The following is a 16535-nucleotide window of genomic DNA, read 5'->3' as shown; positions in this document are numbered from 1 at the left end:
AACTACTACTACTAGAATTTAAACTAATACTATCACAATTTCTTTAGTTACTTGGCGTCTCCTAATTCCCACACTAACACTACTTTTACTAATACCTCTCTGACTACTACTTTGCTGCTCCTAAACTGCTCTCACCCCTCATGGTCCTACTCCTTTAAATACTGATACTACTTCAACCACTACTTGCACGTAAAAAGGAGTACATCTAATCTGTATTTTAAGAATTAGAAGAATAAGAAGAATAACACAGTGGCAGACTTAAAGCTTGCATTCCACATGTAACAATGTCAGAAAGCTAACCAGTCATGTACCTGTTCAGAGGGTCCACCACTATAGCCCTGGGATGGGACATGCCCCCTTCCAAAAGGGTTTTCCTGGTTTCTGTGGCTCGCTCCAGGCGGGCCACACTGATGGTTTTCCTATAGCCGTCATTGGTCCAATACAGGTTATTCCCAATCCAGTCCACTGATATTCCCTCCACATTATCCAGGTCTAGGAAAAAACATGGAATTGCCACAAGAAGTTTAAAGATGATTAGTTATTTAATGCAATTTAACATTTTAATGAAATTGAAATTATTTTATGCAAGGAATAAAGTGAGTATAATGACAGTGGGCATTGTTATTCTTATTCTTATTGTATTAATAATAAATACAAATGGTTTATAGTAGAACAGTGATCACCTTCATTGAGGATGGTTTCTCGACCACTCCCATCAATCTTCTGCCGTCCAATCAGGAAGCTAGTGGTGTCGGCAAAGTAGATGTGTCCTGTTTCAGCGTGGTAGTCCAGCGCTCTTGGGTTCACCAGGTCCTCTATTGGAACCATGTGCTCGCTACTGGACTTCACACTCAAGCCCAGTCCACGGACAATCCCTGGTCTTCCTTTGCCGTAGAACAGGAACAGGTCGTTCTTGGGCCCTACAAGCACACAGAGGTAGAACGACACAATTTTCACCATGTTTTGCTGTCATCCAGTACAGCCATCCTAAGATGAACTTTTTTTGGGCTCCTCATCCATTACCGGGCCGAGCTAATGCAGTCGGCGTAATGGATTGCAGCAATCAGAGTCACTTTGCCATCCCAGGACAGAAATTAGCGTGATGAAAGGCTTTCATGCATCAGGTGCTGGCAAGGTTATTTCCGCTGATTGGAACTTTGTTGACTGCGGACAATCGTTTGATTTAAAAGAATGCGTGGCAGTTTGTCAGTCGGATTTAAGAGAGCGGAGAGCTGACAGTGATTAATTGGAGAGGAGAAGAGCCATATAAATAAGACAAGTCACCATGAGGGAGTGTGTGTGTGTGTGTGTGTGTGTGTGTGTGTGCGTGTGTGTGAAAAGTGAGAGATGGAGAGAGTGTTTGCATTTGTGTGTGTGTGTGTGTGTGTGAAATGGAAAAAGAGAAATGTGAAAGAATGTGAAAAAAAGAGAAAGAGAGAATGAGAGAGAGAGGTATAGAGGTATAGAAATGCCACCGACAGCAGGGCAGGAGGAGCAAAGACTGGAAAAAAAGAGAGTAGAGAGAGAGAGAGAGAAAGAAAGACAGAGAGAGAGACCAATAGAGAGAGAGAGAAAGAGAGAGAGAGAGAGAGAGAGAGAGAGAGAGAGAAGTGAGCAAGAAAGAACAAAAGGGAACATTTCCCTCATTGTCAGCCCAGTTCCCCCTGCCTTCCCCAAGAGACGGAGTCTGCCGTGGGGTAAGACCACACAGACACCTCCTTTCATTCATCATCCAGACTGGGGAGGCCTGCCTACCTCCGAGACAATTAAGCACCTGAGACCTAGATATCACACAACAGGGTGGCAGAGAGAGGGAGCACAGGGACCCTGGCGCTCTAAATCACTGAATGCCATTACAAAAGGTGGATGGGGGAGACAGGTAGACACATAGAGAATGCGAGAGAGAGAGAGAGATGGAGAGAGAGAGAGAGATGGTGAGGGGAGATGAGGGGGGACAGGTGTCTTGAGAACATCTGGGCGGACGAATAAATCAAACGTGTCACAGGAAGCTCCGCTCTCCTCATTACCGTGGCGACACTGGTCGTCGCTCCTCTCCTCTCCCCCGAATCGTGTCATTAATTGAGCGCCCGCCTTCACTGTCACATGGGTAATGTCCATTGATCAGGTGAGCTCACGCAGCCCACCGCAACTTAAAACAGCATTACGCCTGTGATGAATCACACCGATATCAGGTCGATAAGGCAGCGGCGCTTTGAGGAGCACTGCGGCGAGCAGCTAGCGCTCATGCTCATCATCCCCCGTGCTCGTCTGTGTCTAGCAGAATAGAGGCTTTGATATACTGGGCAAGCACAAGGCACTTTATCCCCCCTGCCTTGACAGCACCACCCACGGGTGTCTCTCAATAAGCACTGCCGCTCTCTACCTGATGAGGAGGACGCTGGTGTGTACATTGAAGCAATTATACGTCAAGCTATTTTGATAGCCACGCTTCTCATCTACTGCACTGATTAACTTAGTCAAGGCCTTCTTCATCATCGTCTTCAGGCTGAAGGGCAGATCGTTACACTCTTACTCCTTTGATTTAAAATGGGACTGCAGCATGTGTGTGGCCTTTTCCATTAAATTGTATACAAAACACATCTGAAAAGGCCTTGTTCATATATTTGATGTACTGTGAGTGATTGAGCGAGGGTGATGTGCATCTATGAAGAAATAGAGAGAGAGAGAGAGAGAGAGAGAGAGAGAGAGGGAGAGGGAGAGAGAGAGAGAGAGAGAGAGAGAGAGACAGGGAGAGGGAGAGAGAGAGAGAGATCCACAACTCAGTCAATCACATTCCCTCCTCAAGAAAAAAAAAGAGAGAGAGAGAGAGAGAGAGACAGAGAGAGAGAGAGAGTCAGCAGGATGTTTGATGTGTATCCAGGTTTTTGTTTGCTAAATTTGACTGGTGAGTAAAGGCAGTCTACATGAGATTAGGTTTAATTAAAAAGCTGTCTGTAAGAAAATTAATTTCAAAAGTTAGCAACATGGGGATGGAGAGCACTGTGTCAGCATTGAGGAGGGTCTACCACAAAAATGAACAGAAAGAAAGAAAGGACGAAAGTGAAAAGGAAAAAAAGAGAGAAAGAAAGAGAGAAAACATAAAGAAAGACATTTTCCATTCACACACAGATTCTGATTCAACCTCAGATTAGAAGCACACCCTAACATACACAACCCTTAAAAGCCTGAGGCAGCGTGTGTTGGGTGAACATTCACTGACGTTTGCAGGACTGGCTGTCTCCTCCCAGGCTGAAGCCCACTCGGCAGCGGCAGGTCCTGGACTTGTAGCTCCCGCTCAGCAGGCAGATGTGGGAGCAGCCGCCTGGCTTCCCGTACAGGTCCACCTCACAGGCGTGGCTCCTAACTGTGGACACACACACGCGCACATACACGCATACGCATACGCGCACACACACACACACGCACAAATACACACACACACAGAGGAAACATCATCAAAACCACATCCTGTACAGACTGCCCACAAAGTCAAGGTGGAGAATGAAGGTCAGCTCTTGGCGTAGAGTTAAAATGCTAGTGTGTGCAGAACACTAACCACAATGCATGAAATGTGTGTGTGTGTGTGTGTGTGTGTGTGTGTGTGTGTGTGTGTGTGTGTGTGTGTGTAGTGTGTGTGTGTGAGCACTAACCACAATGCATGTAATGTGTTTATGCTTCATCTTCTAATGTGGGCATGGCTTTATGCTTGTGCTGCACATGCTTGGTCATGTCATGTGTTATTGCTACGAATAAGACTAAAACACCAGCCGAGATAGACAAGGAGGCAGCCAATGAACCATGGAAAGGAAACTGCAGCATATATCCTGCAGAGGTGGACACTCATCCATTTACCTTTTGGCTGCCTGAGCTTATGATAAACATGTATAAGCCTGGAATTCCCCGTGCTGGTCAGAACCTCCGGGTCTGTAACGTTGAACCGATGTATCCGGAAAATGCCCGCGGCCGACTCCGCGGCAGACTCTGCGTGGGTTGCGTAGAGGAAGTCCTCAAAGACGGTTAATCCATACACGTAGGAGACCTACAACAAAGAGCATTGGCCATCTGAGACACAGTGAGGGTCAGCCTGAAGCACAACACTTCATTTAAAACAGCCTGAAGTACAGTGCGCTTCAATAACCTGACAAGGAAAAAAGTTTTACTACAAAGGTATTTCTTACTTAAGTACAAACTTTAATATTACTCTCTCTAACTCTAATCCTTAATCCACGATCAACAGCAAGTACATCTTGCATCGGAATGAAATTACATTTTAATACAACTACTAAAAATTAGTAAGTTAAGTGTTTAGTACATAGTACCTTTGGCAAGATTAAATAAAGTGCAGCCAAACATGGAAGCCAGGAGCAAAGTGAGCTGTCTGGCAGTAAGAGCCCATCAGCCTGAAGCCCTTTAATGTGTCCCCTCTAATCTGCTAGAAATGACAGCACGCATCATTGAACTGAAAATCACTTCAAGGTCTGATGCTGCCACCACCGCCTTGGCTGCTGCTGCCACGATCAGATAACCTCAGTCTGATGACACTCAGGCAGATGGAGGCGGGCCTGTGATAGGGATGCCGATGCTGGACTCTGCTCCGCCTCGACGGCAAATGCAGGTCTACTGATGCAGGTCACTAATTGCCACACCACACCGCACCACACCACACCCATGCCACCCCTCAAGCGCCCTCCACATTCTCCTGTTTTTGTTTCTGGGAGTCACAGGGGTCGTGTCCAACATGCTGGCTGCCGAGCGGGGCCTGGCGGGCGCGGTGGGGGTGGGGTTGGGGGTCGCACAGAGTGCAGGGGTCCTCAGGGGACTTCCTGTTGGTCGCTGGCCCCGATGCTTCACACGTGTCTCGCTTTACACAGATGGCTAGACTCTCGCTAACCACACACACACACACACACACACACACACACACACACACACACACACACACACACACACACACACATACACACACACAAACACACACACAAACACACACACACCTAAACACACACACACACACACACACACACACACACACACACACACACACACACACAGATATACATCCCCTCAAACTACCACTCTCAAGTGAGATGGAATCAGACAGGGGCGGGTGAACCTGATTCACGTAATAAAGCGTGCACACACACACACACAAACACACACACACACACAAGTCCTCTGGGCATCTCATGTACCCGCAGGAGAAGGAAAAACATGTTTGAGAAAAACCAGAGAGTGGGAGGGAGTGGGGAAGAGAGAGAGGGAGAGAGAGGGGGGAGAGAATGAGAGGGAGAGAAAGAGGGGGGGGAAGAGAGACGGTGGGATAGGGGGTGACAAGGCTCCAAGGAATAGCTTTGCATTGAAGTTTCATCTTATGTCAGAGGAAAATCCCTACTTTAGTATTTTACTGTCATTGTTTCCAATGAACAAGCACAACATAAAGCTTTGTTTTACATCTGAATGCACAATTTATGTCTTTTTCTCTTTTCTTTCTTATCTACAAGAAGCCCTGGCCGCATGAGAGGAATTCAACCCTGGTCCATAGGGTCCATAACAGCATGTTTTCATATTCCAAACAGAGACCCAAAACACACCTCTGAGGAGGATCTGAAAGGTGAAATATCTTCTTGCTGATGCTAATGCTGCCTTACATAACAACGACTAATAGCTGATTATGATTTCCCTCAAGCGTGCAATGCCTCATTTAGAATCTATCATATAAATGAGAAGTGCCTGGAACAATGGGAAAGTGAGTTGGGTATGTGTGTGTGTGTGTGTGAGAGTGTGTGTGTTTGTGTGTGTGTGTGTGTGTGTGTGTGTGTGTGTGTGTGTGTGTGTGTGTGTGTGTGTGTGTGTGTGTGTGTGTGTGTGTGTGTGTGTGTGTGTGTGTGTGTGTGTGTGTGTGTGTGTGTGTGTGTGAACATGTGTGTGTGTGTGGTGGGTTCACGTTCATTAGAGCCATTGCAGAAAGAACACCTGCACTCCTACTACAAAGACTACTAGCCCCTTCCCCTTTCTCCTTCCTTCAACCTTCACATGCAATTACAGACCCACACCGGGGCTGGCTTTGTCAAGGTCCACTTTTGAATATTGATAATCCCCCATTGTCGTGCTCTGAAGAGCAATCGAGAGGAAGAAAATAAATTCTAATGTTCTTCCCATCCCTGCCAGAGCAGTCTCACCTCTGGACACTCGATTTGCTTTGTTCGCATAATTAATAATCGGACGATGTGGTGAATTTGGGTCTTCAGGTGTAATCACACTTTCTATTTATGCAGTCATACCGCATACGGAAAGGCGGCACTTACGGCACGCATTACCATTAGATGGGACAATACGCTTTCCTGCTCTAATTAAACCAATACTGAACTGTGCCTCATAAATGGAACATGAGACAAATTCAGAGTCTGTCTAGGCTGTGTGTATTCCAGTTCTGCTTATAATTTAAGGAATAACTAGAGATGCATTTCCGCAAGAAAATGCAAAGTGTGATTGTTCAAGAGCAGCAGAGGATCGCTAATCCTTGCCCAGCAAATGGCAAATTATACATCCCTAACACATGAGCATACAGCACACAGTAGGCTTTATGACTAATATAACAGCATTCAGAATAATCATTGGCGCAGTGGTCATTGATGTAGCGATCATGATTTTTAGCAGTGACGCTAGCAGTCTTTCTTTTGAATCGCTCAAGATTGGCCGAGTGTTTTTTTTTCCTTTCCAGACTGAATGATGTTGAAATTCTCTGGTTGGTGTGGTGCCAAAAGTTTAATTGTTGCTCTTATGGCAAGGTACTAAACGTAACTGTTATTGTCGACTTGATTAAAACCCCTACGTTGATAAATAGGTGGACTGTTTTACTGCTACTGATCTTTCAACATTGAAATCAGTGGTGTGCTTCTAGTTCTTGACCCTTGTGTTAATCTTTTTGCAAGTCAATACCAATAAAATCCCCCACGAGTTAGTCATTTTAAAGTTTAAGTTATGTGATCCTTCTTTGAAGTAACATGCACATAACTCAGTATGTGGTGAGGGTATAGGAGGTATGCAGTGATTGCACAGAGTATGCAAATTCACGCTTTCCTATTGACTTTGCATTGTTCAGTGGAAAAATTGTCACATACCGGAATATTCGGAGTCAGATATGTAAACTTAGTGATGAGGTTGAAGCTTCGCAGTTCATGCTCTATTACCTTTAACTTCAGGATCAGGAAAGTCTCTGATAACCAACCAAGTATGTAAACATAATGGCGTGGTTGAAATGACAGAGCTACCATCAGTCAACCTAGTGCGATAAAAAGTCACAATAGGCAAATATGCCACCGTTCATTTAAGTAAGAAAAAAAGGGATGAAAAACAACAATAAGGAAAGAGCAAGAGCATGACACAGGTTTAGGACAGATGTGTCAGAGTTTGAGTGGTGTCCATATCTCAAATGTGCTTGAAGCGCCGCCAAAGGACAGGTGGAACAAAGAAAATCAATAAGAGCCATAACACTAAAAAGTTCCTGTGTTACTGCTCCACTAGGAAATAAATAACACTTTAATGTTATTGAAAGTATCCAAGCTAATAAGCTATCTCCTATCAGTATCTTTACTGAATTTGGATGAAAAAAGTCGGCTAAGAGAGTAAATGTATGTATCTAGATAAAATGACATATGAACATATTCCTCGTATAGAGTACATTAACATATAACTGGTCTGAAGCAGTGGGTTTCGGCACTGCTCAAAGAACATTCTTGAGTGTGATGTAATGCTGGAAATCCCGGAACCAAGCCAGAACAGGGCCATATTTGTCCCAGAGCTAGTTAGTGTGATTGCTGAGTCACATAGATCTGTCCCAGAGCCAGTTAGTGTGATTGCTGAGTCACACAGATCTGTCTCACAGCTAGTAAGTGTGATTGCTGAGTCACACATATCTGTCCCAGAGCTAGTTAGTGTGATTGCTGAGTCACACAGTCAGATCTGTCTCACAGCTAGTTAGTGTGATTGCTGAGTCACACATATCTGTCTCACAGCTAGTTAGTGTGATTGCTGAGTCACACAGATCTGTCCCAGAGCCAGTTAGTGTGATTGCTGAGTCACACAGATCTGTCTCACAGCTAGTTAGTGTGATTGCTGAGTCACACAGATCTGTCTCACAGCTAGTTAGTGTGATTGCTGAGTCACACAGGTCTGTCCCAGAGCCAGTTAGTGTGATTGCTGAGTCATACAGATCTGTCTCACAGCTAGTTAGTGTGATTGCTAAGTCACACATATCTGTCCCAGAGCTAGTTAGTGTGATTGCTGAGTCACACAGATCTGTCTCACAGCTAGTCAGTGTGATTGCTGAGTCACACATATCTGTCCCAGAGCTAGTAAGTGTGATTGCTGAGTCACACATATCTGTCCCAGAGCTAGTTAGTGTGATTGCTGAGTCACACAGATCTGTCTCACAGCTAGTTAGTGTGATTGCTGAGTCACACATATCTGTCTCAGAGCTAGTTAGTGTGATTGCTGAGTCACACAGATCTGTCCCAGAGCCAGTTAGTGTGATTGCTGAGTCACACAGATCTGTCTCACAGCTAGTCAGTGTGATTGCTGAGTTACACAGATCTGTTCCACAGTTAGTATGTTATTGCCGTGCCACTAACCTGGGTCCCGTGGACGATGGTCAGTCTGTTTTTGCCATTGTAATCCACCACCTCGATATAATCCAAATAGGCGTCTGCCCAGTACACAAGCTTTTTAACCAGGTCCAGTGTGACTGCTGTTGGCTGTTCTATTTTATAATCCACAATCCGGGTCCGGTTGGTGCCATCCATGTTGCATCTCTCAACCTTCGCCACATTACCATAGTCTGTGAAGAAGAGCATCCTGGAGAGAAGAAAAAAAACATTATTTAAAAAGTTTCATTACATTGTTAATCCATTTTTATAAACCCGCCATCAACCTATTCCTACAAACAAAATCACAGTATTATTACAACTATTACCACCAGTATTTCTTCACTATATTACAATAATTATAACTAGTTACTACATTACTTTTTATTTACCACAATGTCCAAACTGCAATACAATTTACTGTTTAATTTCGACCACATATTGACTCAGGGCATAATTCCTCATTCCTACTGTGGGCTATTATTAGACCCTTGTTGCTGATATTACAGGCTTTGCCATGAGACTACATAGCTAGACTGACAATATGAGAGTATCTTTGGAGAGCATAATGAAGCCTGGTGCCCAGCGGAGTATTCAAATCCCACAACAGCTGTGAGTCTAGGGTGTATTGTAGACATATTTCTGTCATTTATTCGTGTGATTTCATTCCAGAGGGTGGTGTAGCTGTGAAAAGGCCGAAAATCATCACAGGCGGCCAACTGAATCAAAAACAAACACCAAGAACCACTGCAGAGCCTTGAAGTGCAACTGTCCATGGGCACATCATTTCTATCTTTGCTTCAAGATACTGAGGTGTGATGTGAACTGAAATAATAATAATTAATCCTACACCTGACTGTATAAAGTCGGACAAAAAGGGAATTTCAGTGTTTGTGACTGAAGCAGAGCGTCAGTGCATGTAGTGGCAGCAGTCCTCTGTTGTGATTTCAAGACAAAAGAGTGAATAAGGCTGCGCTTGAAAAGCTTCCTTGACTTGATGATGGTGACAGCCTTCAAAAACGGAAAAGGCTTGAGGCTTTGAGACAAGAGCAAATATAAACAACCCAAGCCTTTCAATGGGCTTTGAGAGAGCGTGAGAAGGGGAACGAGAGATAGACATTTCCTCCTTTGGTAATGTTTTAAAACCATTATTAAATATTCATTTTTATACATTTTTATATTTTCATTCATGGGAGGTCATTCATTGGTGGTTGATGTTTATTCATTTTTAAACCTCAATGAAGTATAAATAGCAGGTGGCAAAATAAACTCAATAAACTGATAAATAAAAGATACATTAACCGTATTAGTTAATCATCTTACTGTGCTATACACCATTCATTATAATCTTTCTAAATAGCGAACTAGACCTTTACATATATGTTTATATGGGTTCTTGGACCTCTTTATTGCTTATGGGTTTGCTATTAAAGAGGACCTATTATTATTTCCCTTTCTTTAGGTGTGTATATATTATAGGTGTGTTCTTTAGGTGTGTATCATATTTCTGTGCATATAAACGGTTTGCAAAGTTACAAAGCCCAAAGTACACATCAGAGGGAGTAACTCTCTCCGGAAAAAAACCTTTTTCTTAGTTGCCTAAAACACTTCATTGGAATTTCAGCCCTTTCCCCTTGTTACAAGATGCCGCAATCTTGTAACACAATCCAAACTGCCCGCCTAGCTGACCAATCAGAGCAAACTTGGCTCATCAGAAGGGGGAACTGAAAGACACAGGAGCTCTAACAGAGCATTTCAGACAGAGAGTGAATTGTACAGTGTGATGTTTTTGGAATACTGAAGAATATAAATATATTCTAGTAAACTTTTACATGTGTCTTATAAACATTTTAAATTGTATTTTTAGTAATCTACTTATGATATCTAATGTCTTCTAAGAGCTTGTAAAGATCTTATTAACCATTTGGTAACACCTTGTGAAAGATTATGAACAAATCTTATTAAAAAGTGTTACCCTTTCGTGGGAGGATGCAAAAGGTAGAACGGTACACTGTAAAAAAACAACCTAATTTTACAGTTAATAACTCTACATTTTTACAGTGGTTTTCTGTTTTTTGAAATTGTATACAAAACTACATATAATAATGGAGGTTAACTATAAATTAAAAACACGACTCCTATTTTAAGGATAATGCCAATAATGACAAATTACATGGATTTCAATTTTTTTTACAGAAAATAACTGTATTATTTATACATACATTTTCCATTTTTCTGAAATACATGCAAATGTAAATAAAATTACACTGATAATCTGTAATTTAATATGTAGCTCATTATATTATGGTTTATGTACATACTAACAATTTAGCATGATTCTATGTAAATTTACAGTGAATTCTTCACTAATTCAGCATAAACATTTTTGCAAACCCATTTTCATTTAACCTGTTAGAACCTTGATGTTTTTTCCTAAATGACCTAAAAATTCCATGCCCAAATGTAAAGGCTTACTTTTGAGTTTTAGGCACAGTATGGTGGAAAATTTCAATTTGATGTTACAGAGTACCCGTCAAGCTATGAGTACCATATATGATATCTGAAATTTTAGAAAGATGTCGATAACCTTCCCAAAATGTAGGCGCTCCCTATTTTTTTTCATTTACATCTAGATTACTGTGGATGTAAGTAGGAAAATTAATAGAAATGCCCAGTTTTGTCATATAATTGTGTGCCCCCAAGGGTATGCCATCACTTGAACAAATTTGGAACTGATATCTCATCCCAATCAAAAGTTAGAAGATAAATAATCGGTGATCTCTCCATATACTCTTCCGTGACTTTTGCTGCTTTCTGATTCTACCAGACTCTATTTCAATCTTCTCGTCATCCAACCGTTGAAGCTCTTCCAATACTACTGTTACCCCATAAAAACAATCTTTTTGGGGGCTGGCTCTCTGTTTTATTTTTAGAAGCCATGATGATGTAGAATAAATGTGTTTTGTTGTGCACCTGCATTACGTTATAGAACTGTCAAAACTTGCGTGGCTAAACGGCAAAACAAATGCACGTGAATTACTGATTACATCCCACCTTCTCTGTTGTGCACTCGGATATCTTTGCATCTCATTGGTCTACAGTCATGATTGACACATGTGTGGACCAGTCAAGGAAAGTATTAGTTTATGTTTTTCACGCACAGACTTAGCAGAGTTTACCATAGCAACCATGGACATATGATAGCAACAAAATAGTCTTGGGTGCGCACATTGTGTCAGACTGACAGGTCAGTCAACCTATGATATTAGTTACAGGTTCCCGTATCTTGCTGGCTGATTGGGTTATCCTGATAAGATAAGACTCTGTAAAAGGTCGGGATAGCCTTCACGCTTAGAGCAAGATGTTACTCATAAGAGGACTCAGGAGGTTGAAGATGTTAGAAAGATGGGTATTTTTATTAACCCAAATAAGGCACAAAGGCAGTTAAAACACTGACAATACTAAATCAATATAAAAAATACAGTTTTCACTAAGGACAAATGCATGAAGCCACCAACAAATAAGCAATTCACATAAGACCACATGTATAAAAAGGACCATTAACTGGTCAGTGAGAGTCCTTATTAAACACGATCACTCTCACTACGAAACAAAACAAAAGCAAATAAAAGGACCAAGGTAACTAGCCCATCGTGAGAGCTCCAAGGACTTACGTCCTATTAAACTGGCAACTTTCCTGAACAAAGAACAAAGGTAAGTTTAAGTAGCCTTGACAAGCACCTTGAATTGGCTCATACCAATCATTGATTTCAGGTGTGTCAATCAGCAAGGCACCAACACCTGTGGCTCACAGCAGCCATACCTAAACAATCAAACTCCCAATCAACTAGGAAACACAGACTACACATGGTAGCAATTAGGCTTGGTGCCGGCATAGCCGACACATAATAAAGCAGCCAAATCTCATTAAACATAAACTCCATATATCGCGCCATCTTCACAACACAAACTTAGACACTAAACACCGGTTGACAAACGGTATGAAATATGACAATATGATTATTGTTAAACTAAATAAACAGAAAATTTCAGAGACAAGACATTGAATGTGTGCTGATTTTAACTGAACAAAGACATGAACATCAAACATGTAACACACACACACACCAAAACACCTTCACCCAGTCCACAAAAGCAGCAGCCTACAGGCTGCAGTGGTGGGTCACACAGGTGCCCCGTCACAGACTCACTTTGTTCATTCGGTTAAAATCAAGCCACCCCTGAACTAAACACCACTATACATATTTGGGACCCATTCTAACGGCATCGGCAAGCCTGGTCTAGTCACACAAGAGCATTGTCCAAATTCCCTAATGCTGAATGGGCACTAAATCCAACAGACCCACTCCAAAATCTTGTGGAAAGACTTCCTATAAGAGAGGCAACTGTTATAGAGTAGTTTTGGAATGAGATGTGCGTGAAACTCATATATGTGTGATGATCAGGTGTCCCAATACTTTTGACCTGACCTAACCTTGGATCTGGCTGGCCCAGAGCAATGCAGAACAATAAAGACGAGACAAGGGGGAAATTACTTTGCAATGGACTGACTCACTCCATGTAGTTTAATATGAGTCTGAAGTCAAATGTTTTAACTTTTGTGGGTAGAGGCTATTGTGATGTTCCTGCTGAGCTCCGCTCCGGCCACGCCCCCTTCAATCACACATACACCTGTTTCACTCTCACTCATGCTCTCAGCTGCATGTCATCAGTATCATTCACCATCCCAGCTGCACTGCATTCAGGTCCCAAATCACATGATCACACACACCTGATTCACTCCTATATATAACCTGCACTCCCCTCACTCCGTGTTTGGTCTCGTCGCTACAAGGGTGAAACCTTTGCCCAAGTCTTCTAAATCTGTGGCCCACTCTACGTCCCTGGGATTCCGCCTTCCGGCCACCGGCAACTACAACCCCATTGTCAGCTGGCTTCCAGCCCAGCAAGCTCTCTGTCCGTGGGCGTCCAGCCCCGCAAGCTCCCTGTCTGCTGGCTTCCGAGTCAGCCATTTCGGTGCCGGCAGACTTTTAGGACTGCATTATCCAGAGTGCCGTGCATACGGCACCGGGAGTAATGTGACTGTCTTGTCCGGCCTGTAGCCATGTACCTCTGTTTTTTGCCCTTGCGCACAGTAGCCAGAGTGAGACTCTGTGCGATCTTTAGTTCATGTTCCTAGATCTTTGTGTTAGAACTCTGTCTGTTAACCCTTTCGTTGATTTGTATACTCTGTTTGTGTCCTGTTCCCCGTCTGTACTCCATCAATAAACTCTGCATCACCTGAAACTCTTCAATCACAAACCCTGCAAGTCAATGTTTGAAATAATTGTCTTCCAAAATAAAACCATCATTTTACAATCTTGAGCATGTGTCAGCACTTTATTGAATGTGTTTGATCATAAAAATGTAGGCGCAATCTGGAAAATTACAGTTTCTCTGCTAAATGTGAATTGCCGTCACTTAATTGAAGGTGTTTCATTGTAATAAATGAGGGAAAATCTGTAAAATACCAGTGTTTCTCTGCAAAACTGTTAGGGCTGCCACTTTATTGAAGGTGTTTAATCTTAATTAAAGAAGCCTGACTTAATGAATGGTGTTTGTTCGTAATAAATTAGGAAGAATCTGTAAAATAACAGCATTTTTTGCTAAACTTGTAGTACTGTCACCTTATTGAAAGTGTTCGATATTAATAACAGATACAAAAATCTGTAAAATAACAGTTTTTCTCTGCTGAACTGTTAGGGCTGCCACTTTATTGAAGGTTTTTAATCTTAAATATCGAGGAAAACATTGTAAAATAACAGTGTTTCTCTGCTATACTTTTAGTACCCTAACTTAATAAAAGGTGTTTGCTCGTAATAAATTAGGAAGAATCTGTACAATAACAGTTTTTCTCTGCTAAACTGTTAGGGATGTAACTTTATTAATGGTGTTTGATTGTATTAATTGAGGAAAAATCTATAAAAAAAACAGTTTTTCTCTGCAAATCCTTAAATGGAAATATCTGTAAATATAGGGTTTTTGCACTTTATTTGAATTAGGATGTTTTACTTTAATTTTGCGTTTTTTGTTTGGCAGCCGTAGCTGCCAGTAATTTACTGTTTTTTTACAGATTTTTTTTTTACAGTGTATGACACAGACAGCACTTTTTCGAGAGGTTATTTTCTTTTGAAACAAACTGTTCAATAAATTGTTCAAAATAAATTGTTTATTCCATGTTCAATTGGAATACAATCAGCAAAGGCTTCATCTATCTTACTCAGCCTGCAGTCACACTCCATTAGAATGCCAACCCAATGTCCCCTTAACAACATGATGGAAGAAACTGAGAGAAGAGAAGAGACTAAGAGAAGAGAACAAGAGAGGTATGGAGAGAAAACAGCACACTACAGTGGCATGACAGACAGCATCTTGCAGAAAACACAGCAGCAGTTATCCATTTGAGCAACTCTGAGGAAGCACAAGCAGGACTGGCAGTAATGTTATCACCTCTAAACATGAATGAGAGATAGGAGAACCCAGCAGACACTCCTGAACCTGGACAAAAAGACTCTGATACACACTCTCACACACACACACACACACACACACACACACACACACACACACACACACACACACACACACACACACACACACACACACACCTACAAACACACACACACACACCTACACACACACACATAAATACACAGGTCTGTTCCTATCCACAGTTCCTAGGTGAAATGACTGAAATGGTAGCGCAGGTGTTGACACAGGGGTGAGACTGAGGTTGAGACAGGCAGAGGAGTATTGTGTAACAGCAGGCATAGAGACAGACAGTTACTGAGCGTGCCAAACAAAGTTGAGGCCGGGAACTATGGGGAGTTAAATTGCTGTTACACAACTCTACGGGCCCGTGTGGACTGGATTTAAAATGAATTCTTTTTTTGCTCCAGCCATAAGGACACTCGAATGGCCTATATCTCTCTCTGTGTGATCAGCCTATGATGTAGACAGCCATTTCAGACAGCTGGCCAGTAGAAATTAAGCCCAATTTCTCCAGCGGGTCAGAAACGAAAAGAAATAATAATACAAATAGTGTGACCTTCAAACCCTTGGTAGCACAGGGGTGCTTAGATGTGTGCTGAGCCGATGAGACACACCAAAGGGCTCCTCTGCATGAGGCCCATCTCCACATGGCCTTGGGAGGAAGTCAAAGGGACTGCTGAGTCAACCATGAACGTGTCAGCAGCCGCACATCACTGTCAAGAGCAGCACCGGCAAAAAAATATACAGAAAGGTCATGAAAACTGCCAGCAAAAAGTTATGAAAAAAGTTTTTTTTCGGAAGAGAAATTGCTGTGCTAAATCCTTCACCCCTTCTAGTCACAGCTGAAGTGTGTGAGTGAGAATTCTTTTTCAAAAATTGTTCAGTGCTCAGTAATGCATGAAATAAGGGTAGAGGTTTAAGATTAGTATTACATTAGAATTACATTGTATTAAACATGCTTATCATTAATCTTACATAGGAACAGACCTAGCATGCTAGTGCTTTAGAGCATGATTGTAATCATAACATGGCTTAGCGCTGCAGCTACTGTCGATTCCAGCCAGGATGAATCTGTATTTAAGGTGAATGGACTGACTGATATACACAAGGGCGTAAGGGATGAATCTGCATCTAAGGTGAATGGACTGATGGACACAAGGGCGTAAGGGAGAGGGTGAATGGACTGATGGACACAAGAGCGTAAGGGAGAGGGTGAATGGACTGATGGACACAAAGGTGTAAGGGCGAGGGTGGATGGATTGATGGACACAAGGGTGTAAGGGAGAGGTGCTCTAAGCTGAATGGACTGATGGACACGAGGGCGAAAGAGAGAGGGCGAAT

General features: G+C 42.4%; 1 protein-coding gene across 1 annotated transcript in view; it reads right to left on the bottom strand.

Annotated features, from left to right (window-relative positions):
• The window catches only part of lrp1bb (low density lipoprotein receptor-related protein 1Bb), a gene marked incomplete at both ends in the record, with an annotated part of 317704 nt that overhangs the window by 171841 nt on the left and 129328 nt on the right, over positions 1–16535 (bottom strand). Inside the window, 5 exon segments of the mRNA XM_080838235.1 lie at positions 312–492; positions 684–920; positions 3221–3364; positions 3853–4039; positions 8631–8853. Coding sequence (XP_080694361.1) covers positions 312–492; positions 684–920; positions 3221–3364; positions 3853–4039; positions 8631–8853 — 972 coding nt within the window.

This window comes from Sprattus sprattus, assembly GCF_963457725.1.
Source record: "Sprattus sprattus genome assembly, chromosome: 5".
In the NCBI taxonomy this organism is placed as follows: domain Eukaryota; kingdom Metazoa; phylum Chordata; class Actinopteri; order Clupeiformes; family Clupeidae; genus Sprattus; species Sprattus sprattus.
The sequence above is the reverse complement of the archived record's forward strand: the minus strand, read 5'-3'. Positions and strand labels throughout refer to the sequence as shown.